General features: G+C 42.5%; 1 protein-coding gene across 9 annotated transcripts in view; it reads right to left on the bottom strand.

The window, feature by feature from the left end:
* Window positions 1-25454, bottom strand: part of ADCYAP1R1 (ADCYAP receptor type I) — a 170086-nt gene that overhangs the window by 15368 nt on the left and 129264 nt on the right. For 6 of the 9 annotated variants that reach the window (XM_074946392.1, XM_074946395.1, XM_074946394.1 and 3 more), the window contains exons 12-13: window positions 22775-22844; window positions 19930-20021 (exon numbers count right to left, since the gene is read on the bottom strand). In XM_074946392.1, coding sequence (XP_074802493.1) covers window positions 19930-20021; window positions 22775-22844 — 162 coding nt within the window. Of the gene's footprint in view, window positions 1-10887; window positions 10930-19929; window positions 20022-22774; window positions 22845-25454 lie in introns of all 9 variants that reach the window. The other 3 variants (XM_074946390.1, XM_074946391.1, XM_074946393.1) reach the window with 1 other exon arrangement.

Below are 25454 nucleotides of genomic sequence, written 5' to 3'. Positions count from 1 at the left end.
AATATTTGAGAGGAGGTCTTCAGACAACAATCACTGTCTTTCTCCTGTTTCCTGCATAAGGAGAATTTTCCCCTGGCTGGATTCAGGGCTTTAGGCGATGCTTGATGCTCTTCCAGCCCTTTCGTCTGTTCTGTTACCCTCTGGTGGTTAAGACCATCTGTGGTGCTCCAGCTAACAGCCCACAGATTTGTAGTTCTTGGGTCAGGTGGTGAAGCATTTCCAGAGGAGGCCCCAGGACTGCAATTTGTTTCCCAACCTGACCTCACAGACATAACTCAGCTCTTTTGATTGCAAAGCCTATTTATTTACTCAGGCATTTGCCCAGAGAGGTAGCATGGGAAGGAAGGAATTTTTATGACAGTTTGAGGGACTTTTTTGCACTTGACACCGTGTCTTTCTCTGGTTGTGTTAATATATTATTATTTTCGTGTTTTTGTGCATCTGCCTAGAGGTGGCAAAGTCAAAGCTTGCCAGCCCCCACACTCATCGGGATGACTCAGTTGAGGCCCATCAGTTTGCCTAGAGATGGCAGAAGGTGCATTTTATAAACTGAACAATAAAGTTGAATAAATATTTTGTAGCTTGACCATATCCATTACTACGGTTAGAACTGCTGAGTCACTTATTAAAGACACTGCTCTCTTTTTGTACCTTCAACAACCTTGACAGCTACATTCCAACTGCAGAATATGATTGGTAATGATGTAAGAGCCCGAGAGAACACAGCAGGAGTTTTCGATCTCCTGTGGCACATACCGTTCTAGCAGATAGAAAAAAATAATCATGCTTTGACTTGTAAGCAGAGCTTATTTACTGTGCATAGTGCTGAGAGTAAATACAGAACTGCATGGTTTTTCTGCTAGTAAATCACTTCTCCGAGTATAAGTGCTCACTGCATCACCTACCTTGTCTGTTTTTACTGTGCTGTATTGTGCATTGTTTGGCAACTGAAATCCATAATGAGGACTCAGGAGACGATATTAGAAGATTCAGTCAGCTTGTTTTCATGAGTGCTGAAATTTTCAAAAGTGACTAGTGATTTGGGGTACCTCACTGATTGATTTCCAGAGGGCAGTGCTCAGCAGTTTCTGAAAATCAGGCCTTTTACCATTTCCCAAATTGGGCATTCAATTGCTTACCACTTTTGAAAATCTTAATCCTAGATTTACTTCTTCCTGACACGTTTCCATGCAGCACCTTCTTTGAAGCTTGAGAAATGGTTTCCCTTATCACGTCACTCCTTTTTTTACTTAGAAATAACATCTTTTACTGGACCAATTGTCTCTCTAATATCCTGTGACCGACACAGGTATAGCTACACTCCTTTTCTAGTTGTCAGATTAATTTTCCATTGTGTGTGTGCATATATAATTCTGGTGGATAAGAACCAACATGATTCTGCTTGTTTGCTAAAGTAGCATTTTCAGCAGGAAAAAGCACAGCTCTGGAAATAATATTTGATGGACAAGTGCTGCTGCAAAGGCAGGAAAGAGCAGTACAGATTTTGGGATAATTATGGAAATGGTCTGCAGAACTTCATAAAAAATAACATAACCTTTCCACAAGTTTTTTTTTCAACTATCCTACTGAACTTAATAGAGAATTATACCCCTGCTATTGTGTTCTACAAGATAAACCCAAAATCTGTAGAATGTAGATCTGCTAGAAGCTTTTGTATCATGATTGTTTGTGTGGTTTTTTGGATACAATACAGTTGTATCCAAATCCATTACTCCTTTCCCTTTTTGATCACTGAAAAAAGGGGAAAGGAAAAGAAAGGAGCGCAAAAACAAAAACAAAAAAAAAAGGCTTTTTCTTAAAACAAAACCAGAAACATTTATTTTTTCCCCCAAAAAGCTCTCAAAAATCCCCAATTTTTTCCTCTTAAAACATACTTACTAGAGTTTTATCTCATCTAATTTGACCTATTGTCTTCTAAACAGAGCGAAAAGCAAAAGAGGTTAAACCATTTCTTAATGTTTAATGAAAATGTATTGTGCTCTCATTTTGCATATCATCAGCACTTTGATAATACACTGATCGTGGATTTAGGAACGCTGATAGATCAGGTTCGTTCACTGGAATGGGACTAAGCGTTGTCATCGAGGCAGATGGAGATTAAGAGGGAGTGCTTAACTCAGTACACTTGCACAGGTGTAAGTGAGGGAGAATTTGGCTGATGCATGATCGTAAAGGTGAAAAAGAGGAAACGTTATACAAGTTAAGAATGATGCTATTAAGAATTCCTGGGCAACTCCTTTTGGGGGTGTGGGGTCAGGCGGCTTGTCTACACTACTGTTTACGTCAATGTAAGTTATGTCACTCAGGGGTGTGAACCGCCCCCGAGCGACACAACTCACATCTACTTAACGCAGTGTCTACACCATGCGATGTCGGCAGGAGATGCTCTCCCATTGGTATAGCTTCTGCCTTTAATGAAGGTGGATTAATTACAACAAGAGAGTGCGCTTCTGTCAGTGTAGCTTGTCTTCACCAGAATCACTAAATCGACGCAGCTGCATCAACCACAGTGGCGCCGATTGAGTGCTGTAGTGAAGACAAGCCTGGGGAAAGGAGACTGAAAACATAGTGGAATGTAGGCCAGAGATAATAATGCAGACAAACTGTGCAAAAAGGAGTGGAGAGGAAGAGTTATCGAATGAAAAATAGACTCTGTGTATACCTCATATTCTAGGCACCTACTTGTATCTATTTAGCTTTTCTGAAGAGGCTTGAGTTGGAGTTTCTTCTCTTCCTACTGAATAGTACAGGATTCACCGTAGCTAGGAAAATCCAAAATCACCCTTGCAAAAAGTGTGGGTTTAAGGGATCAGGAAGAAATGCTTGCAAAGCTGAAGCAGTTTTGCATTTGCAAAATATTACTTGTGATGTCTGCAAAACTTCAGTCTATACAAGATTTGAACATCTGTCCTACTCAGGGAAACTATACTAGAATTATGCATCACCCAATCCACTCAGGCAGAGAGTAAGCTGTATTGTGTTTGTCTTGCCCTACGGACAAATGTTTTTGTGCACTTCACAGAGAGAAACCTGCCTCTCAGCTGGATTTCTGAGAGTGAGTCCCATTCCCCAGAACTCTTGTCCAACTCCAACCTCTCTAACATTCTCTCGAGAACTCTTAGTTCAAAATCTCTGTGAATAACTTCATTTCTCGTCTGTAAGCTTGAGGAGTGTGAGAATGGCTTACACTGTGTATTTCTATGGGCTTGCCAAGTCAAAGTCAATGCAGAACCCTGGAGCTGTTGCGTAGAGGGCAGCTAATTTGACCAGATGCCTGTGGAGAGGCTATTTTTGTTTCCAATGCGTCCATGGTACTGATGACATGGGGCCCCAATGCTGCTTAAAGCTACACGAGTGTAAATCCTGATTAGCCCCACTGAAGTTAAAGGAGTTTACACCAGTGTAACTAAAAGCAGAAGTTACTCCAGATTTACCCCATGGTAACCAAAAGCCGAAGTTGACAAACGGGCTCTGGCTGCCTGGGGGGAAGCCGCCACCCACTGCTCCACAGGCTTAGAGTTACTGGCCCTGGTCAGCCTACCATGGCTACTGACGCTGGCTATTTGATAAGGATAACCTGTGCCAAAGTGCGAGAGCAAAGCGGCTGAGTGAGCTACTGAGGTAAGGAGAGTTTGGCTGCTGGGGGAGGAGGCTGAGGGATTATAACAATCCAAAAGGCACCAAGTCCCCAAGAAAAGTAACAAAAAAGCCAAATAAACCAATGCCTCTAACACACATACCCTAAACTAAGGCTACATAAAAAAAGCCACAAGAGTTAAAAAAAAAATGCAGGCAAAAGACCAGCAGCATGTTTGGGGCTCCCCAGTTTATTGCACCGAGTGCAACATGTACAGTTACCTGCCTTGTGGGCATACAGTGCAAGCAAACCACAGCCCTCAGAGACTGAGTACGGGCTCTTGAGGTCAGAGTGGCTGAACTGAATGAACAAAGAGAGACAGAGGTACAGAAGGGAGACTTCTGGGGGCGTAGTAGAGCGGTCCCACCTCCTGACAGCCCCTGTGCTGTGGAGGACGATGAAATTCTCAGGACAGGACAGCATCAAACTGGAGCAGAGGGAAACGATCCCATAGTTAGGATCCACCTTCTGTCACACTGAGGATATCCCTCCAGGGGCAAGAACCGCAATTATTAGGAAGAGACAGGTAATAGTAGCAGGGGATTCAATTATTAGAAACATAGATAGTTGGGTTTGTGATGACTGGTGAATTGCATGCTGGGTGAGACGGTAGAGAGAGGATCTCACGAGATATCTAAATAGTCTTATATATGGTGTTGGGGAGGAGCCGGTGGTTGTGGTACATGTCGGTACCAGTGACATAGGAAATGTAGGAGAGAGGTCCTGGAGGCCCCATTTAGGCTGCTAGGTAAGAGATTAAAGTCCAGGACCTCCACGGTAGCATTCTCTGAAATGCTTCCAGTTCTATGCACAGGGTCAATAAGACAGGCATTATTGCAAGGTCTAAATGTGTAGATGAGTTGGTGTCAGAAGGAGGCACTTAGGTTTAGCAACTAGGGAATGTTTTGGGGAAGAAAGAATTTGAGAAGCAACTTGCTAAAGACATAAACAATAACAGTGATTTTTTTGTAAAGTACATCAGAAGTGGGAAGCCTGCAAAACAGAGAGTGGGGCCGCTAGATGACAAAGGTGTTAAAGAAGCAATTAAGGAAGAGAAAGTCATTGCAGAGAACCTAAATGAATTCTTTGCACCCATGCTCACTGCAGAGGATATGTGGGAGATACCCACACCAGTGTCATTCTTTTCTGGGTGAGAAATGTGAAGTGTTGTCCCAAATTGATGTGTCAATAGGAGCAGTTTTAGAATAAACTGATAAATTAAATGGTAATAAGTCACCAGGACCAGATGGTGTTCACCCACGAGTTGTTCTGAAAAAGCTCAAACATGTAATGACACAACTACTAATTGCAGTAGTATTAACTGAAATCAGCTTCTGTACAAGATGGCCAGTGAATAGCTATTGTAATCAATTCATAAAAAGGGCTCCAGAGGAGATCTTGGCAGTTATAGGCCGGTGAACCTAATTTCAGTACTGGGCAAATTGGTAGAAATTACAGTAAAGAACAGAATTATCAGACACGTAGATAAACATGATTTCCTGGAGGAGCACCCACACAGCTTTTGTAGAGGGAAGTCATGCCTCACCAATCTATAAGAATTCTTTGAGGGAGTCAACAAGCACATGGATAAGGGTGATCCAGTCAATATGGTGTACTTGGATTTTCAGAAACCATTGACAAGGTACCTCAGCAAAGACTCTTAAGGAAAATAAGTAGCCATGGGATAAGAGGGAAAGTCTGCACAGGGATCAGTAACTGATTAAAAGGTAAGAAACTATGGGTAGGAATAGGAGTACTTGTGGCACCTTAGAGACTAACCAATTTATTTGAGCATGAGCTTTTGTGAGCTACAGCTCACTTCATTGGATGCATAAAGTGGAAAGTACAGTGAGGAGATTTTATATACACACAGACCATGAAAAAATATACAATGTAAGGAGAGTGATCACTTAAGATGAGCTATTGCCAACAGGAGAGTGGGGTGGGGGGAGAGAAAACCTTTTGAAGTGATAATCACTTCAATTGATCTTGGAGTCACTGTGGATAGTTCTCTGAATATTTTTACTCAAAGTGCAGCAGAGGTCAAAGAGGCCAACAGAAGGTTAGGAACTATTAGGAAAGGGATATAAATAAGACAGAAAATGTCATGATGCTACTATATAAATCTATGGTACACCCACACCCTGAATATTGTGTCCAGTTCTGGTTGCCCCATTGCAAAAAGGATAAAATGGAACTGGAAAAGCTTCAGAGAAGGGCAAAAAGATGGTCAAGGGTATGGAACGGCTTCCATATGAGAAGAGACTAAAAAGATTAGGACTGTTCATCTTAGAAAAGAGATGACTAAGGGGGGATATGATAGAGGTCTATAAAATCATGACTGGTGTGGAAAGAGTGAATAGGGAAGGGCTGTTTGCCCTTTCACACAATACAAAAACCAAGGTCACCTGACGAAATTAATAGGCAGCGGGTTTAAAACAAACAAGAGGAAGTACTTTTTCACACAATGCACAGTCAATCTGTGGAACTTGTCACCAAGGGACATTGTTATGGCCAAAAATATAACTGGGTTCAAAAAGCAGTTCATGGAGGATAGGCCTATTGATTGCTATTAGCCCAGATGGTCAGGGATGCAACCCGATATTTGGAGCAATTGTGAGCCTCTGACTACAAAAAGGCAGGAGTGGAAGCGGGGATGGATCACTCCATAATTGTCCTGTTCTGTACACTACTCCTGAAGTTCTGGTATGGGCGACTGTTGGAGACAGGATACTGGGCAAGATGGACCATGGTATGATTTAGTAAGGAAGCTCTCATGTTTCTCTGTTTTTGCAGATGGGCTCATACTGAAACCATTTGTCTGGAAGTCCTAAGTCCCACTCAGCTGGGATGAAATGAGATTTGGGTCCAAACCACCCCTGGTCAGCAATAACCCATACCCTGGAATCATCTTTGGTGTTGTCCATATCAATAGGGTAGGCAGGCAGCCCTGAGGAAGGCAGTGGGCCTCACTCGGAGATCAAGTAGCGGAAGGGAGAGCATATCATAGGGTAACCCTTGTTTGGACAGGAAGGCCGGAAGCAGAAAGAAGCAGCGAGGGGACACTTAAGCCTAGAATCTTCTTTACTAAATGTGCTATAGTTTCAAAGTTATATCATTTCGAGCTTCCCTTATATGACTTCCTGTGATCCTATTTTAACCAAGTGAATTGTTTTCAGTGATCCAAAGGGGTGTTGTACATTGTCATGTATAATGGAGTGATTCTGTTATAAATGCACTGACATAACTGCAGAGGACATGATAGTAATGGACCTAATATGGAAAACATACTGTACTAGACAAAGCCTGAGAGAAGCCTATGTGTGTTTGAATGCAATTACAGAAAGGAGTACTGACCGGATGTGCAGAGCACTCAGGCCCAAATTCACCCACTGAAGACCAATTAATTAATGAGTCACTCCCATTTTTTTAAACATAGCATTTAATGCCCCAAATCAGCATAAGCTGAAAGTCTAACACTAATGGCTGCATTTTCTAAGGGGCCCTGAAAATGTGGACTATCAAATTTGCATTCTCACAAAATCAAGCATTTGCGCATGCCAACAAGATTTTGCATTTTTAGATCGGTGTGCACAAACTCCCATTAATAAAAGCACAAAATGTACAGTGGGAAGCTTAGAGCGTATGTGAACATTTGACACTGAGGGCCGGATGGAGAGCTGGTTTAAACTGGCAGAACTCCCTTGACTTCGATGCAGCTATGCCAAATTTACACAGGCTAAGGGCAGGCTCTGTGGGCTCAATTATCCTTTCATTCACACTGGTTGTACCCTAGCGTAACTCCATCGACTTAAACGGAGTTATTCCTGATTTATAATGGTGTAAATGAGAGAATCAACCTTAATATGCTTTAGTAATAATGATCAGTTTGACTGAGACATAAGCACAAGGTCAAATTCTATGCTTGTCTATGCTTAGTGAAACCCCACTGCAGTCAATGGGCCAAGTGATCTTTGCTACACCTCTTCAAACCAGTACTGTCAATGCCGTTACTCAGGTGGAAATGAGGAGATGTGACCCAATGGGCTGCTGCATGGAGTGTACAGGCCTGAAACGACAGCCTCTTATTCATACGAACTGTCCTGTTTACTTCAGTGGAACTACTTATGTGATTTGCAATGTGCAGGTTCCCTAAGTGGGGGAAGAATCTGGCCCAGAGAATTTAACTAACTGCATAATCACCAGCGCGCAGTTCCTTTCGTGCACACAGTTAGATGATGACCTGTTCTGTTCATTCCCTCTGGGGAAGCTGGCATTGGCCACTATCGGAAGACAGGATACTGGGCTAGATGGACCATTGGTCTGACCCAGTATGGCCGTTCTTATGTTCTAGATATGTTAGTCTCATGAGAGACAGGTTCACCAACACCTTTCCACGCCACAGCTGCATCGTCTTACTCAACACAGCCATACATCATGAAGTGCTTGCACGCTTGTCCAGCGCACCTATCAAGAATCCTTAAGACACTTGAAATGAAGAGTGTCAATTGCAAAACAAAGGGCACAAGAAATCAAGGATAAGAAAAAAGAAGAGCCATTATCGTTTTTGTTTGCCATGTGATAGAAGCCTAAATGCGAATGGCGACAGAAGTTCGACAGAATAGCATGTTGTGCCTGAAGCTTGGAAAGAAATTAAAAGCACATCATAGATCAAGAGATGTCAGAATTATTCCCCATTATCTGCAGTCAGAGAACAACTGCAGCATGAAGACCAGTTTAATTCAGCCCCGTTCAGCAAGTGACTCCAAGAAAAAAGGGGTGGGGATCAAGCTGAAAAACAAAACTCAAAATCCCTCCTTCTCCCCACCCCAAAAAAAATCCAAGAATGGCCATTTTATCCTAGTCATTGTGTTCTTCAGTACACGGTTTGACACACTAGCACTGGTAAAGGTGGGACAGTGAGTGCCTGGGGAAGCTTGCACTGCTGCAGTAAATCCACATATCAGAATACCATCTCAGAAACCTGTGGCATATTGACAGGATTGGGCTTATCAACAATTAGGGAAGTATCAAATGACCCAACAGAATGTAATGGCTTCAAGTGGAATCGACTGGGACATCATCAGGGCTCTGTTAATTCTGCAGCCCATAAAGATTTCAAAAACAGCCAACACGTTCACAACAAAGCCTGCCTGGTGATTGTACCTCTTCCTCTCTCAGCCACATGCCAAAACCATGGAACTGTTGGTACAAATACATTGGAGCAGGGTGCACATATAGCAATGTTTACAGAAAAAAAAAACCTGTTTATTTTCCATTGCTACTTCAAAATAGAAAACAAAGCCCAATTGGCCTACATGCTATGGCTATCACCTGTGCTGAGTGAGTTCTAAAAGGCATGCCTCTAATTATGCAAAAAATCCCAAGCAGAAAAGTATTTTAAAATTTCATGCATTGCAGGTGACCTTGTAACTACAAACATGTGAGTTGTGCTGCTGTGATTTACAATATCAAAATCAGAGGATAACAGTGTAGTATGTAGCCACAGTAAAGTGTTTGTGTTTCACTGGAAATTAATGGGATTTTCTTTAAACTGACCTCCCTGAAAACTACAAATCTTGTAGTCCCTCATATGGAATGCTGCACTGGGAAGTCACCGATAAAATGGCAAAACCAAATCCAAGCTGGATGTGGCTTTAGGCCTGCTCCTCCCATCACTATTAAAATAATGCAAGCAGGATATGTACAGAAGAAGGATGGATGGGTGGTTAGGGTGCTAACCTGGGACTCAGGAAACCTCAGTTCCATTATCTGCTATAACAGAGGATCCCTGTGTGACCTTGAGCAAGACACTTAGTCTTTCAGTTCCTCATGTGCTAAATGGGGATATAGATCATAGGAGTGCTGTGGGGATAAACGCATTATAGATTGTGAGGCTTCAGATACTATAGTAATGGGACCATCTAAGTATCATAGAATCATAGAATCATAGAATATCAGGGTTGGAAGGGACCTCAGGAGGTCATCTAGTCCACCCCCCTGCTCAAAGCAGGGCTGATCCCCAATTAAATCATCCCAGCCAGGGCTTTGTCAAGCCTGACCTTAAAGACTTCTAAGGAAGGAGATTCCACCACCTCTCAAGGTAACGCATTCCAGTGTTTCACCATCCTCCTAGTGAAAAAGTTTTTCCTAATATCCAACCTAAACCTCCCCCACTGCAACTTGAGACCATTACTCCTTGTTCTGTCATCTGCTACCACGGAGAACAGTCTAGAGCCATCGTGTTTGGAACCCCCTTTCAGGTAGTTGAAAGCAGCTATCAAATCCCCCTCATTCTTCTCTTCCGTAGACTAAACATCCCCAGTTCCCTCAGCCTCTCCTCATAACTCATGTGTTCTAGTCCCCTAATGATTTTTGGTGCCCTCCGCTGGACTCTTTCCAATTTTTCCACATCCTTCTTGTAGTGTGGGGCCCAAAACTGGACACAGTATACACAGATAGCTCAATGACAGGCCAGAGTCTTCCACTGCTTTCTGCAAATAGTTTTGGAGGTGTGGGGGGTTCACCTTAATTACTCCTAGTGTGGTACTTATTAGTTATATAACCTTAAATTTCCACGGAGGTACAGACAATTGTCTGTTTAATGCTGTTTAAAACAGATACAGCCCAAATTAAAACTAGGCTAGAGGATGGGAATTTGTCTTGGGGGATGCAAAGGAAAAGCACAATATTTGTGAAGGCGGCATTTTACCCTTGAACACTAGGCAACTTTGTTAAGATTTAGTCTTTAAAAAATAGTCAAAGCAATAATTTTCAACATACTTATTGGCTGTTCTAGAAATGAGAACTAGGACCCCACTGTCTCATGTGCTGACAAGTAATCAATGATCATTGTTTCCATAATCTTTTCCTAGTGTTGGGATGGATAAACCTTTGCTTAAGAGACCCCGGCATTCCTGGTGTTAGTGCAAGTTCCATCCCCCCAATGTCCGTGTTTAAGCAATTAAAGCGCCGTGCCCATGGACAGACTGCTCAGCAAAGGAGCTGCAGTTTTCTGTTATAAATGGGGTTTATGCCAGGAAGATCCTGTTGGAAATAACTGGCACTGCTAATTTGAGTACTTGCAGCAAGACAAAGCAGTAGCAAAATAAGTCATTGAATTTCCAGTGAATTGCAGAGGAGTGTTGTTTACCAAAACACTTGCTTTCGGACACTGATTCTGCTAACCTAAGCCCTTTAGATTGGACCATATGTAAAATCATACCTACCTATGGTATATGCCATGTTTCTCCTTTCTTTCCAGCAAGATGCTGATTGGAGGAATGACGTAGACCTGAATTAGCTAGATAGATGTGTGGTTTTATTTTTTTCTTTTGAGTTTTCAACAGGCATGATACAAAAGGCAGGATGAAGAGCAGGTTATAAAAAGCAAAAGCAGAAACAAACCAAAAAAATTATACTATGCATCCATGAACCAAAAAAAATATATATGTCAATCCAATGTGCTTTAGCCCTTTGCAGTGAGTGAGCAAGCAAAAAGCTGAATGGAAATGCTTGCGCTATTTTAGTCTTATGGCTCAACCCAGCACATGAGTGATTCATGCATCTCCTGGGTTTTTTCAACCTATCATACTGATATAATTACATTCCATTTTGTATATAAATAAACCTCTCATTAACAGTAACTTTGGTCATGCATACAGTAAAGTAAATTTTAGTTAGACACCTCAGTGTAATTATTTCTGCACTGCAAGTTTATTTACTATCTCTAGAACTCTAGAGACAATTCTGTGCTCAATTATACCTGAGCAACTGAGTGCAGAATCTGGCCCCCTATCTTCACCATATTACTTGTGTTTGCCATGCGATGGATGACAAAGCCTTGGCTGTTCAGCATGTTAAGCATTTCTTGGCTTCCTGTTCCACAGCTGATTCATGAAAAAATATATGAATGATGCAGGTACCAGCTGATCTGCCATGGATTGTGCCAGTCAAAGCAGGGTTCTAAATAGTAGAAACTTGTCTCTAGTCCACAAAAGGAGAGTTAGAATCATAGAATCATAGAATATCAGGGTTGGAAGGGACCTCAGAAAGTCATCTAGTCCAACTCCCTGCTCAAAGCAGGACCAATCCCCAATTTTTGCCCCAGATCCCTAAATGGCCCCCTCAAGGATTGAACTCACAACCCTGGGTATAGTCAGAATTTAGTTGCCCATTTATGATTTGGTACATGGCTTTCAATATATGGATGCAACAATGACCCTGGATGGGTCATCTGTTGGAATGCTACCTGGATCACTGGATATAAAAGCCGAAGTTGCTGTTGCCCGAGCTATAAAACCAGCTGCTTTAGCTTGGAGGCACTAAGAGACAATCATTTTTACATAGTTCAGCCACTAGAAGGGGATATCAGCTCACTCCTGTGTGTTACAGAGGCAGTAATCAAAAAGAAATAATAAATATAATTATGAATGTTAATACATAATCAACACTTCACCCTTTTAGAAGACCTTTTATCTGAGGTTCTCAAAACTCCAACCGGGTTCAATCCTGATTTAATTTACATTGGTATCAAATCCAGAGCAACTCTAGTGAAGTCTGTGGAACTACTGAGGACTGACACCAAAATAATAGAAAGCAGAACATGGCCCAAGGACCACAGGCCTGAACTTTCCGTATGTTTGCCTTTGACTGCTCGCTCCTGCCAGTAGAAAGTAAGGATGATTAACAAGTGATGATATTTACGGAAAAATATGGTCTAATAAGCTAGCAAAACAAAGAGAGAACTCTGAAAAAAAGAGTCCTGAAATTTTAAAGGGCATTGACAATGAAATCAGCACCCCTCTCAATGGCTGAGATATTTTTTCATGAATCCAGCCTTCACTCAAGTAAAATGGAAGGAGAACTTTGGGTTTTAAGCATCATTAAAATAAACACTGAGTCATTGTTTGTTCTGTCCAGGTCTGTCACAGTTAGAGCAACTCAATCTAAAATGGAACGAGCAGCATGCAGGTAATGTTGAGCCCGAACCAAATGGAGGATGACAAATTGCACAAGGCTGGTCATGAATGGGTGGATGTACAAATGGATAAAACTGGAGATATCACACGCGCTGAAGCATTTAACTGGTCTGCAGAAACAAAATCAAGAACACGGGGAATTAGCTAAATGTTTCTAACCTTTCTTTTCAACTTGAAAACACAGGAAATTACTTATAATGATCTTTGGGGAGGTTATTTAGAGTGAACGTCTAATTTTGATGATAATCACTCACATTTGCGGTGCTGAATATATTTTAATGTGCATGAAGCAAGTCCCACAATATATGGTGGCTACGCTACATTGACTTTGGCATCAGTACTATTGCAATGTAGTTCCTCTATAATGCACTATGCATCCAACAAAGAGGCCCGTACAGGGCAGTTATAGATGAATGCAGTGTGACATCATTTTATAGCTAGACAGATGTGAACAGAGATACATACGACTTTCTGGCACGTTGGTAAAACTAGTTCGTATGACGTATGAACCATACTGGTAACTATTTACCGGTGGTTGATATTCAGGGACTAGACCCTGCCTTTTGGTGCACTCTGAACTCCCATTAACTTCAGTGGGGTACCCAAAGAATGAAGAATTAGGCCACCCAATATACATATGAGCTAAGCAGAGAAAATAAATGAATTTATTGTTAAATGTTTCTAGGACGAGTCTGATAAACAATCTGATAAACCAGATTGTTAAGAGCACCACTGAATGGAGTTATGCCAGCAGAGAATCTGGCCCACTGTTGCACAGGTAGAAATGACTGCACCAGGCCCCAAGGCAATGGGAAACTAGGCCCCCTGAGACCCAATTCAGGAAAGCACTTAAGCACATGCTTAAAGTCCATAAAGTCAAGGATGTGCTTAAGTGTTTCGTAGAATCAGAGCCACAGGGCTAGAGTTGCAAAGAAAGTTATGTGTAGTGATGCTGAGTGTCACCATGCCTCACTTTTAGGTGCCTAAAAAGTCACTGGGATTCACAAAGCCTGGGTTAGGCATACAACGAATGGGGACAGACAGGTGTCCCAGAATGGGCTTCAGAAAATCCAGCACTCGCCTAAGCTAGCCACTGGGGCTATGCCTAAACTGCATTGTAAACCAGGGTTTGTGGGACCCAGGCTTGTAGGCTCAGAGTTACCCAGCACGCACTTGAGCATCCACACTGCATTGTAGAGCTGGGCTTACAATTGCTGGACCTGGGCCTCACAGATGTGCTAATACATCCACACTGCACTATGCAGACCTTCTCACATGGGTCTGTGGTTTGAGCTGCATCCACACTGCAAAATGGCAGCACTTGAACCCAAGTCCCAGTGGTGCTCGGGCTCTGACCGTCCCCTCAGTAGGGTCCGAGGAACCTGATCCTGAGTGCCTGATGATCTGAATCAGACTGTTTTCTGTGTGAATGGAAGGGGGGTTTGTGCACAAACTTGTGTCAGAGCTTAGGTGTAGTGTGCAGTGTAGCCGTACACTGGAAGGTGCCAAGCCAGCCCTCTTTTGGGGGTAGGTGCTTAAGTCCGGAAAGCAGGGAGGCACTTCCCTCTGCTTCTGATTCTCAGCTGCAATTGCTCTCCTGGGGTTAGCCACTGTGACAAAATGCGAATTTGCTGTAATGTCTTTATGAAGCCTATGTGTGCCTCAGTTTCCCCTATATTTTGCATAGCTACCCACTGGGGGGGAAATGACCAACTTTGCTCTCAGGGCAGGCTAAGAGACATAGCAATGCACATTGCCTAGCTACCGGAGTCTGAATGAGTCATTAAAAAAGACTGTCTGAAGCCAACCCCACATCTGTCGAAAATCCACGACAATGAAGAACCTAATCACCAGAACATTGACACCTAGCAACCAAGAACCCAGAGGGAGATGGATTTCCCCACTTCTCAGCAGGGAAGCTGAGCAAAGATCCCAGCCTGAGAGCAAAGGACTGGAAGGTATGTGGTTGGGGGATAAAGGATTGGCTTCTGGAAGGAATTCTGGGCTTTCTCACCTGGGAGAGAATTCTGGGCTTTCTCACTAAGGGGGTCAGATTGACAGTGAGAGAGGCAGAGCCCGAACATGGGGTTCATTACAGCTTGGCTGGGGGTCTAGGCTAACCAGCATGGACTATGCTTTAACCTTCATTTCTCTATGGTAACCAAAGGACTTTCAAATTCTGTGTGCCAGGTGACTAGTAAATGGTTACATTGCTTTGAAAAGGCTGCCTACATCATTGTAAATACTCCCTGAGAGCATTGTGGCTTAGAGGGACCCAGTTCAAGCCTCCCACAGAAATATGGCCTTGCTGGATTCGCTGCAGGCAGCCACAGAGAGAGACAGGAATCTCTGGTGCTGACGGGCCAGGCTTGGAGGCCAGGGGCCTGCTGCTGTGAACTTTGTGGGTCCTTAGGGCCTGGCCCACTAAAGGGGTCACTCCCAGGAGACTGATTACTGTAATATTTACCAAGATTCATATGTTTAGCATATCTGGCATGTAAATACCTTGCAATGCCGGCTACAAAAGTGCCATGTGAATGCCTGTTCTCACTTTCAGGTGCCATTGTAAATAAGAAGTGGGCAGATTATGTCCTGTAAATGTAAACCAACCTGTTTGTCTTAGCGATTGGCTGAACAAGAAGTAGGACTGAGTGGACCTGTAGGCTCTAAAGTTTTACATTGTTTTGTTTTTTGAGTGCAGTTATGTAACAAAAATAAATCTACATTTGTAAGTTGCACTTTCACAATAAAGAGATTGCACTACAGTACTTGTATAAGGTGAATTGAAAAATACTATTTCTTTATCATTTTACAGTACAAATATTTGTAATAATAATAAATAATAATAATATGAAATGAGCACTGTACACTTTGTATTCTGTGTTGTAACTGAAATCAATATATTTGAAAATGTAGAAAAACGTCCCAAAATATTTAATAAATTTCACTTGGTATTCTATTGTTTAACAGTGCGATTAATCACGATTAATTTGTTTGAGGTAATCGCATGAGTTAACTGCGATTAATCAACAGCGCTAGTTATAACTTTTAGCCCAGTGGTTAGAGCACTCACCTGGGATGTGGGTTCAAGTTCCCCTTCCACCTGAGGGAGAAATAGGGATCTACCATCTCAGGTGAGCGACCTAGTCACTGGGCTATAGGATATTCTGATGTGGAGCTCCCTCAGTCTCTCCTTTGGAAGCTGTTCCATTGGGGATAAATAAGGAAAGGATCACTGGGCCAAAGAGAGGGAGCCAGCAAAAGAATGAGAATGAGTCTGTAGCCTGGTGGTTGGTGCACTCACCCAGGAGCTGGGAGACCCAGGATCCTATACCAATACCTTTCTGTAATTACGTATCCACAATGGAACAGCTTTGACAGGAGAGATTGAGAGAGCCCTGCATCAAAACACCCCACAGCCCAGTAGATAGGGCATCCAACTGAGAGGTGGCAGATGCCTGTTGAAACCCTTCTCCAAATCATGTGGTGGGGGGACTTGAATTGGGTGTCTCCAACAGCCCAGGTGAGTGCTCTAACTACTGTACTAAAGTTACGATGGAGGTCCTTGTGCTTCTCCCTCCACTCCTCTGTAGGTCCCCTTACTGGATCGGGCCCCACAGGCAAGTTAGGCGAAGAAACACCTATCTTTCCCACTTCATGAATCACACTGGGGCTTAGGTGTCTGGATGACTGGCACAAGGCTGCAGTGTGCATGCTCAGAGGCAGAAACATAGGCGCCTAAGGAATATCTATTCCAAAAATTTAGATGCTGAGCAATTTTGGGCTTTTAGGCACCTACAGGCGGCAGTTGACCAGAGGGTTTTTGAACCCCAATGGAGTCTGATTCTCAGATTTAGGCACCTACGTCCTTTTGTGAGTCTATCCCATAGTGCCTATGAAACAGCAAACTCATAAGCTAGTTGATAAAATGACCCTCATGTGTGAAGATACAATATAGATAATAGGAATATAACATTTCCTCTCATTTCCTCTCAAAGCCAGTAACAAGCGTTTTAGAATTCTTCTTGAGTTACAGGCAAGTTTACCCACATGGAAAGGGCATGTGTGTTTCATATACACAGATAGTATATCATATTTCATGTGTATGGACTTTAATATATAAGGAACCATTTACATATTAATTTATATATGGATCATATACTGTATCATCTCAAGTAAATCCAACATATAAAATTATCCTAAAGTATGGATATAATGTATGGATACAATTTTTTTTGTCCCATATGGGTGAAAAGAGTATTTGTCTTTACAAAAAAGATACACATGCTCTTTAATATGGAAGTGTATGAATTAACTTATCCTAAAGTACTGTATGACATTTCTTTCTCTCTCTCTCTGCCTCTGTGTGTGTGTATCAACATATTCACAGTGGTCTTTTTAGGGTAATGCAAAGAGGCTACATCTTGTTCACCCTATTCACATGAGCAATAGCAGTAACATAAGTAGTTCCACTGAACTGAATGACCCAAATTCTGCCCATAGATATACTTGTGAACCTCCAGTTTATTAATGCCCAGATTCAACAAAACATTTGAGCAGGTGCTTAATTTTAAGCGTGTGCTTATACCCCATTGAAGTCAATGGGACTCAGCCACATGGTTAACTCCTTTGCTGAACAAGTTAACGTGTGCTTAAGTGCTTTGCTGAATGGGGCTTGAGTGCTGAGTTGACCCAAATGGGACTGTCTGAGTGGGAATTTTGACGGCTTGTCTCATTTTTATAATAAAGGATGAAATTCTGGCCCCAGTTCTTGACCCTATACCAAAACTCCTATTGAGGTCAGTGGGCCAGGATTTCACCCAAAGTGTTTTTTCCAACCAGTATTCAACAATGTGAACATTTATTTTTTCTTCCACGTGAATCATGTCTATGGATTCACAGCTGGGATACAGAATGAGCTGCCTTGTCTTTCATTCTCATTTAGCCTGACAGTACTGAATTCCACAGTGCTTTTTTCAAAATGGTACATTAGAACAAAAAGATAAACCCCCCCAAAACTGCTTTGAGCATGTTTGTTGATATGAGGTGTGTTCAGAGTACTGCAGAAATGGGTGGAAGTGTTTCATTTTTTGTCTGGTTAAAGAAATGGGCAAACTAAACATTTGTTAGTCTGAGATAACAGAATAGGGCAGGGCAGATATTCATTATGGGCTCTAGGTTAAATTCCATGGAAGTTTTAATATGGTGACATAACCATACCTCTGATGTAACAACAGATTTGTATACAGTATGTGTGCATATATACTATGTCTGCCTGTGAATATCTATGCATATATTTTTTATTTCTTGCATCACTTCTAGATACATTTGCTACTGTTAAATCTGTTTGGATAAACAACACTCCACTTCATAACACGTACATAAATGAAGGATATATTTACACGTGTCCATTTATACAGTTGCAAACAAATATGAAAAAATAATGGCAGCGAATGAAACAGAAAATATGATGTTTTCTTGTTCTGGTTGCCAACTATACACATAGGAAAAATATCAGTGAAACCCAGTAACCATATTGACTAAAAAATGGCAAGGATGCTTCATAGCCTACTCTAATCATTTGAATTTATGGCATGCTTTGCCTCATATGTAATAGCTGTGCAGCAAACATGCACTTAGCTATTCACAGGAAGAGATGGCTCTGCACATCCAGATTGCCATTTAAGATGCAGTGGGGATTTCCTGCAAGCAATTACATGGGAAGTCTTCATGCACTGGATTGGGCAAACCATGTGGGTAAGCGGGCTAACCTAGCCACTACAGTTTCTCCTGAGTTGTAAGTCTCAGCAGTGTGTATCTGCAGAATGTATTTAAAGCATTCTTTAGGTCTGTGGGTATAAAGCTTACAGCTTTGAGTGAAACACCTTCATTAAATGGATGTTCCATTTAGGGAAGACCAAAAGGAGACCGTGATCTACAGAAGTGCCACCATTTCATGCAAACATAAACTGGAGGATAGGATAGGAGAAAAAAAATGATTTTCATCCATCAGTCACACAATGAACTATGGGTTCCTGTAGTGACCAGACCTGCAATGCTTACTTAGGCAAATATTGATGTTGCAGTGTTTTGTCATAGACACAAGCCTCCATAGCAATGAATGCAAATAGAATTATTTAGGATGCTGAACAGAGACAAAGATCCTGAAGTTCTATCTTCTAAATTAGGTTAAACGTGGTCACTACACAGGATCTCTCTACGCTCCGTCCAGGACTTAACAGTGACGAAATGAACTGCTTACTACACCACAGACCTCAATGGGATTTTTGCGTAAGTAAGGACTTTTGGACTGGGCTGTAAGGTACAGTGGAGGCATTAGATCGAAATTTTAAACATAATCCTAAATGTTAAGAAATCTCCTCCTGTAACCTGTTAAATTGGATTTTTCAGTGCTAAGCAAAGACTAATAATCAGGGTTTTAGCTTGCACAAAATGCGTGGACTTTGGAAAGGTGCAAGGGAAACCTGCTTAGTCCTTCGGCAGGAAACCAAGGGAAGCACCAGGCATTTTGTAGCTATTTTTTTTCCCTTTCAACATTCCTTAAGTATTTAAAAGAAAAACAAAAATAATTCTAATGGGAGACACAAACCGGAGATGGGGATTTACAGCCAAATCAGTGCTGACAACGACTCTCTAGGAGGAGGAAGAAGTAGGAGCTAATGGACAGGACATATGTTTTGGAAAAAAAAAATAAAAGGGCAAAATGAAAACAAGCTCCGATTTAAAAACTCACATGGAAACATTTAAGATTAGTTGTGAGCTTTGAAGCAGTTTAAAGAGCAATAACGATTGTTTAGTTTATGTTGAATGGATTCAAAATTACCATCCAAAAAGGGGAATATATGTAATATCACAAGGACTTCGTAACTTAGAATCTCTGATAAAGTCCACTGAAGTTAACAGAATGACTCTCATTGAATTCAGTGGACTCTGGATCAGGTCCTTGGAACATATGAAGCCCAGCAAACTGTCCCATAGATATAACAATCCTCAAAGCCTGGACAGTATGTTAATTTCCAAATAACTGATCTGTGCATAATCGTTTTTTTAAACATATACAGCGTTTACAATTATTTTCTAAGAGCTTTAAAGAGAGATAAAAGGTGGCACTAAAAAAAGTATTTTAGTGGCCGCTGGATTAAAAAAAATCATTAATAGACTCTATGACACAGACAAAAAAGTCAATTGAGTTCTATTGAGGGTGTTTTTCCTATGTGTATATTAGAGATCTGAATTAATTAGTGCTTATTTGACAGCTATTGTACTTACAAGTAAATGCTGGATTCGTTGCCCCCAATATCAGGCGACTGGAGTTTCTGCACAAGGATAACGATTATGCCAATGAAAAGAACAAAGTTTATCTGGGAAGAGAAGAAAAAGAGAAGTGAAAAGCAATCCTGGCTTATGGGGAGAATGCTATTAGCTATGCCGTATTTCTCCTAATATGACAGGGAGAGTCTGACCCGCTGGCCCCGTTGCCTCACTCCTCCCAAACCTGCAGAGCTGGAACTCTGTAGAACCTCTGTGGAGAGGGGACTTTGCAGGGTCATGATTAATAGTGGGGCAATATGCCATGGAGGCAGCATTCCCACTTTGTCTATTGCCCCAAGCCCAGATTTTGTGGGCGCAGACTCCCTTGCGTGCCTGAGCATGCCTTTGCCAGCAACAGTTAATGAGAGGCTTAAGTAAACAGTTTTCAGCATTTGTCATTATCAAAAACTGCAAGGGAAACAGATCCTTGAATGCCTGTACTTGGCTGGCCTGATCTCAGGCCTAAGGGGTACTGAGCACTTTCAACTCCCATTGACTTCATGCACTCAGCACCTCTCAGAATCAGGCTACATGTGAAGGAAGAGCTGATCTGTTCTCTTACTGAGCGAGGGTAAGGCAGGTGGCTTTGCCATATTGCTCGTTGCAGCCCTGAGGCTCGATTTAGCTCACAGATCCATGCAGGCGGGGAGAAGGAAGGTGGGGGGGCGGGAAGGGGCTGTGGTGGAATAATGTCCACAAAAGGGAGCAGGTGAGGGGCCTTGGCTACTGCAGCTGGGGAATGCCCTGACCGAACACTAGAAGTGGTAAAAAAAAATCCCATTTTGTTTCTGTTAAAAATTTCAATTTAAAACCCCCCCCAGAAACAAAAGCTAACACAGTCACCGGGCTCTGAAATTCCTTTTTCCAGACAAAAATCAAACGTTTCATCCATACGGATAGGTTTTCAAAAAAACATTTTGATTTTAATGCTGCTGCATTTTTGATTAAAAAAAATAGTCAAAAATTGCAAACAGCTCTACTCAGGGCATCCCCTCAGCAGCATCCAGCATCAGAGCCCCCGACATAATTTTTAACTTTCCCTTCACTGAAACCCCCAAGGGAGGGGGGGTGGAAGTACCATCACCTACGTATCCTCTAGGGTGAATCCCCCTTGGTGATCTGTCACCGGGAATTGCAGGACCCTTATGATTTCATTTTACGCTCCTCTACCTGCAAATGTTGCATTATTATTTTCTGAATCCATCTTAGTCTCTGCATCTGTGCCCACATAACTTAGTCTTATAACAAGTATGGCTCTACTATAGAATCATAGGACTGGAAGGGACCCCGAGAGGTCATCTAGTCCAGTCCCCTGCACTCATGGCAGGACTAAGTATTATCTAAACCATCCCTGACAGGTGTTTGTCTAACCTGCTCTTAAAAATCCCCAGTGATGGAGATTCCACAACTTCCCTAGGCAATTTATTCCAGTGCTTAACCACCCTGACACTTAGGAATTTTTTCCTAACGTCCAACCTAAACCTTCCTTGCTGCAATTTAAGCCCACTGCTTCTTGTCCTCTTCTCAGAGGTTAAGAAAAACAATTCTTCTCCCTCCTCCTTGTAACAACCTATTATGTACTTTTCAAGTTGCAGTGGGGGAGGTTTAGGTTGGATATTAGGAAAAACTTTTTCACCAAGAGGGTGGTGAAACACTGGAATGCGTTACCTAGGGAGGTGGTAGAATCTCCTTCCTTGGAAGTTTTTAAGGTCAGGCTTGACAAAGCCTTGGCTGGGATGATTTGATTGGAGACTGGTCCTGCTTTGAGCAGGGGGTTGGACTAGATGACCTCCTGAGGTCCCTTCCAACCCTGATATTCTATGATTCTATGAAAACTGTCATCATGTCCCTTCTCAGTCTTCTCTTTTCCAGACTAAACAAACCCAGTTTTTTCAATCTTCCCTCACAGATCATTTTTTCTAGACCGTTAATCATTTTTGTTGCTCTTCTCTGGACTTTCTTCAGTTTGTCTACATCTTTCCTGAAATGTGGTGCCCAGAACTAGACACAATACTCCAGATGAGGCCTAATCAGTGCGGAGTAGAGCGGAAGAATTACTTCTCGTGTCTTGCTTACAACACTCCTGCTAATACATCCCAGAATGATGTTCTTTTTTTTTTTGCAACAGTGTTACACTGTTGACTCATATTTAGCTTGTGGTCCTCTATGATCCCCAGATCCCTTTCTGCAGTGCACCTTCCTAGGCAGTCATTTCCCATTTTGCATGTGGGCAACTGATTGTACAACTGATAGGGGCAAAGCAAGCCTGGTGGGCCTATGACAGCAAGTATACACTGCCTAGGACAGGGCCATCCTGATGCTCCAGATATGACTTGCATTGGCTTTATAGAGCTTAGTGACAGAAGGGAGAACTACGATCATCTGGTCTGACCTCCTGTGTTACACAGGCCAGATAATTTCCTCCCGTTATTCCTGTATTGAGCCCAATAACTTGTGTTTGACTAAAGCACATCTTCCAGAAAGGCATCTAGAAGACAGAGAATCCACCACTTCCCTTGGTAGTTTATTCCAGTGATTAATCACTTCAATAAGAGATGTGCATGATTTACTACCCAGAGCCAGAAAGGTCCTTCATGCTAAAGGTATCTGTGAACCCTGGGAGCAGTAATACTTGGGTACATGCATGTTACATAATAGCAGGTATTTTCCAATTTGCTTAGGGCAGAGCAACTTCTAGCCAGCCTCACCCTCTGCTATGTGACAACCTGTAGTCATTGGCTTTAATTCAGTTTTAGCTCATATTGATAGCCATGAAGAGATATCTTGTACATATGTTACTTACCATTATTGATCCAACCACGGGACCCTTGATCACCCACCACAGGGCAGTGTTATCATTCATGTCCCAGCAGCTAAAATAATTAAAAAATAAAGGGGGATTCAGGGGAAGAAAGAGAGAGAGAGAGAGAGAGAGAGAGAGAGAGAGAGAGAAATAAAGAGACCACAGGGCACGCCAGTACATTGATATTTTCTTCTATTGGAACTTTGTCACAAGAGGGAAAGGAAGGTCTTGCAACAAAAGCACAAGGCTTTGACTCAAGAAATAAGAGTTCCCAGTCCTGTCTCTGACACTGACTTCCCTATGCAGCCTTAGCCACATCACCTGAGCCAGATGTTCAAAGGTATTTAGACACCTTAATATGCAAAGAGGTGTCTCTTGAGATTTAACCTAACTCCCATTTAAATCAATCACAGTTAGGTGCCTCACCTGTTTAGGCACTGCCAAAAATCCTGCTAGCCACTGATATGCGTCCTTAGGCACCTTTGAAAATCTGGCCCCAAGTGTCTGTATGCATCAGTCCACGTCTGCAAAATGGGTATTCGAGCACTGAACTAGCTCAAGGGGGTGTTTTGAGGTTTACCGTGCAGAAGAGCAAAGTGATATTTTAGAAGGTTCAGATTGAGTTTTGGGCAAAGGTTTAGGTCAGTTCTTATTTTAACTGTTGTAATGTCCTCTGCAGCAATCTATCATTAAAGCAAATGGCATTTCTGCCCATTGGATCCGCATTCTGCCTTCATATGCACAATTGACACCTATGGAGCTGCATGAGCACTACATACAAACACTCATTTGAGGGCTAAATTGGTCAACAGAATGTTTGGGTTTTCAGGCCTTGGATGTGTTTCTAGAATTGGGAAAATAGTGCAAACTTTTTTTTCTTGTACATGCATCTGACCTTTTCCCCCCTGCACAGCTTTTGATCAGTGTTCCCAATTTTAAAACAAATCAACCATGGTTACTGACTGGGATTTATTTTTCCTAGCACCATCAGGCATCCTAAAATGCTTTGCACTTGAAGTTGTGAGCTTTCCTCCCCACGGGAATAACAACTGTAAATCCTGGTTCTAGTGATGTATTGTCGGATTCTAACCCACAGTGAAAAGAACTCAGAAGAACAAAATGTTAATATTGTGAAAGTTTATCTTTACCTTTTACATATGTCAAATGCCTGCCTGCAAAATGCTGGGGGTGGGCGTGGGGGGTGGAGTAGAAACCCATACATTAAAAACTAAGGTCCCTTTGTTGTGTGTACATGTGTGGGAGTAGAGGAAATGTTTGTGAGCCAGATTCCATCTTCCATATGTATGTGGTGCACAGATCTGAAATTTCCCCATCAGTCCTGACTCATACCCACAAATGAACCACTCCATAGGTTGTCTAAGACAGGAAAAGTATATATATGTGGGGTGAAATTCTAGGGCAGGGTCTAATGGGTCAGGCACAGACAATGGCCTGTATTTTTATCCCTTACACACACAGTGAATGGAATTTTCAAAAGAGCCTAAGTGACTTCAGAGCAAGAGTCCCACTGAAAGTCAATGATTCTTGTGCTCTTAAGCTACGCAGGCACTTGTGAAAATTTCAGCCAGGATCTGTAAAACTGAATTTGTCAGGACCCTGCATAGATTAGCCCTGCTCTGGAGGGTTTGTGCGGGGGACCATGTCTGGTTAGCATATGGACATCATTAATAGTAGTTTTTCAGTGTTAATATGCATCATTTTGTGGCTAAGAATTTGTCCATAAAGGAATAAGCTGTCAGGGATCAGGGCCTGGAACAGAGTCTGTTTCCCAGCACCCCAACAAGTGCAGCTGGCTTGCAGCAGGCTACCTGACTGACTGCCCCACCTAACTGGTCAAGAAGAGCCACTGGCTGGCTGTTAGCAGAGCATCAGCTCTCTAGTGGCTCAGTGCATTCATGTCCACAGCTGCGACCCTCCCTGTGCCTGCTGCTCCTTGCCGTATTCCAGCATTGCTCCTGTTACTGCCTTGTTCCCCAGCCTTGTTCCTGCTCAGTCCTAATTACCTCAGATTGCTCCTGGCTACAGCTTCCTCACCCTGACTCTGGTTCTTGACTCCAGTTCTGACCCTTGGCGTGGCTACTGGCTTCCAATCCTGGCTCTGACCCTTGGCCTGGCTCTTAGCTCCGGCACTGACTCCTGGAATGGCTACTGGTTCTTGACTCCAGCCTTGGCCCTGGGACTGGATTTGCTTCCCAGTTCCTGCTTCGACCACTAGCCATGACTCTTGCACCTTCCACTGAACCTGACTGCCCACGGGCTGGTTTCTAACATAAGCAGTTACAAGGGCAAAATGTGCATTTCCCAAGACCACTTTAGCCCAACCCGTGCGCCTCCCACAGAATGGAAGGGGTGGAAGCAACAGCCACTTTTCCCTTTCTTATGAGTCAGTGACATAAGAGCACATTAGAATATGAAAAACAATGAGAAAAGAGCTGGGCATGTAAGTATTGACTTAAAGACTGCACTCCCCAGGCAGACTCTGTTACAGGTACGAGTGGCTTGCTGCTGTGGAGACCAGAACCACATGACTTCTTCTGTTGCGGGGGAAGGCCCTTTTCCATTTTAAGATGCCAAATTCTGAGCTCTGGTGTAACTCCATTCCCTTCAGTGGTATTACTCTGGATTGACAGACAGCACCATCTAGAGACCCAGTTCCCTT

This window comes from Natator depressus, chromosome 2 (assembly GCF_965152275.1).
Source record: "Natator depressus isolate rNatDep1 chromosome 2, rNatDep2.hap1, whole genome shotgun sequence".
NCBI classification, from domain to species: Eukaryota; Metazoa; Chordata; order Testudines; family Cheloniidae; genus Natator; species Natator depressus.
The sequence above is the reverse complement of the archived record's forward strand: the minus strand, read 5'-3'. Positions and strand labels throughout refer to the sequence as shown.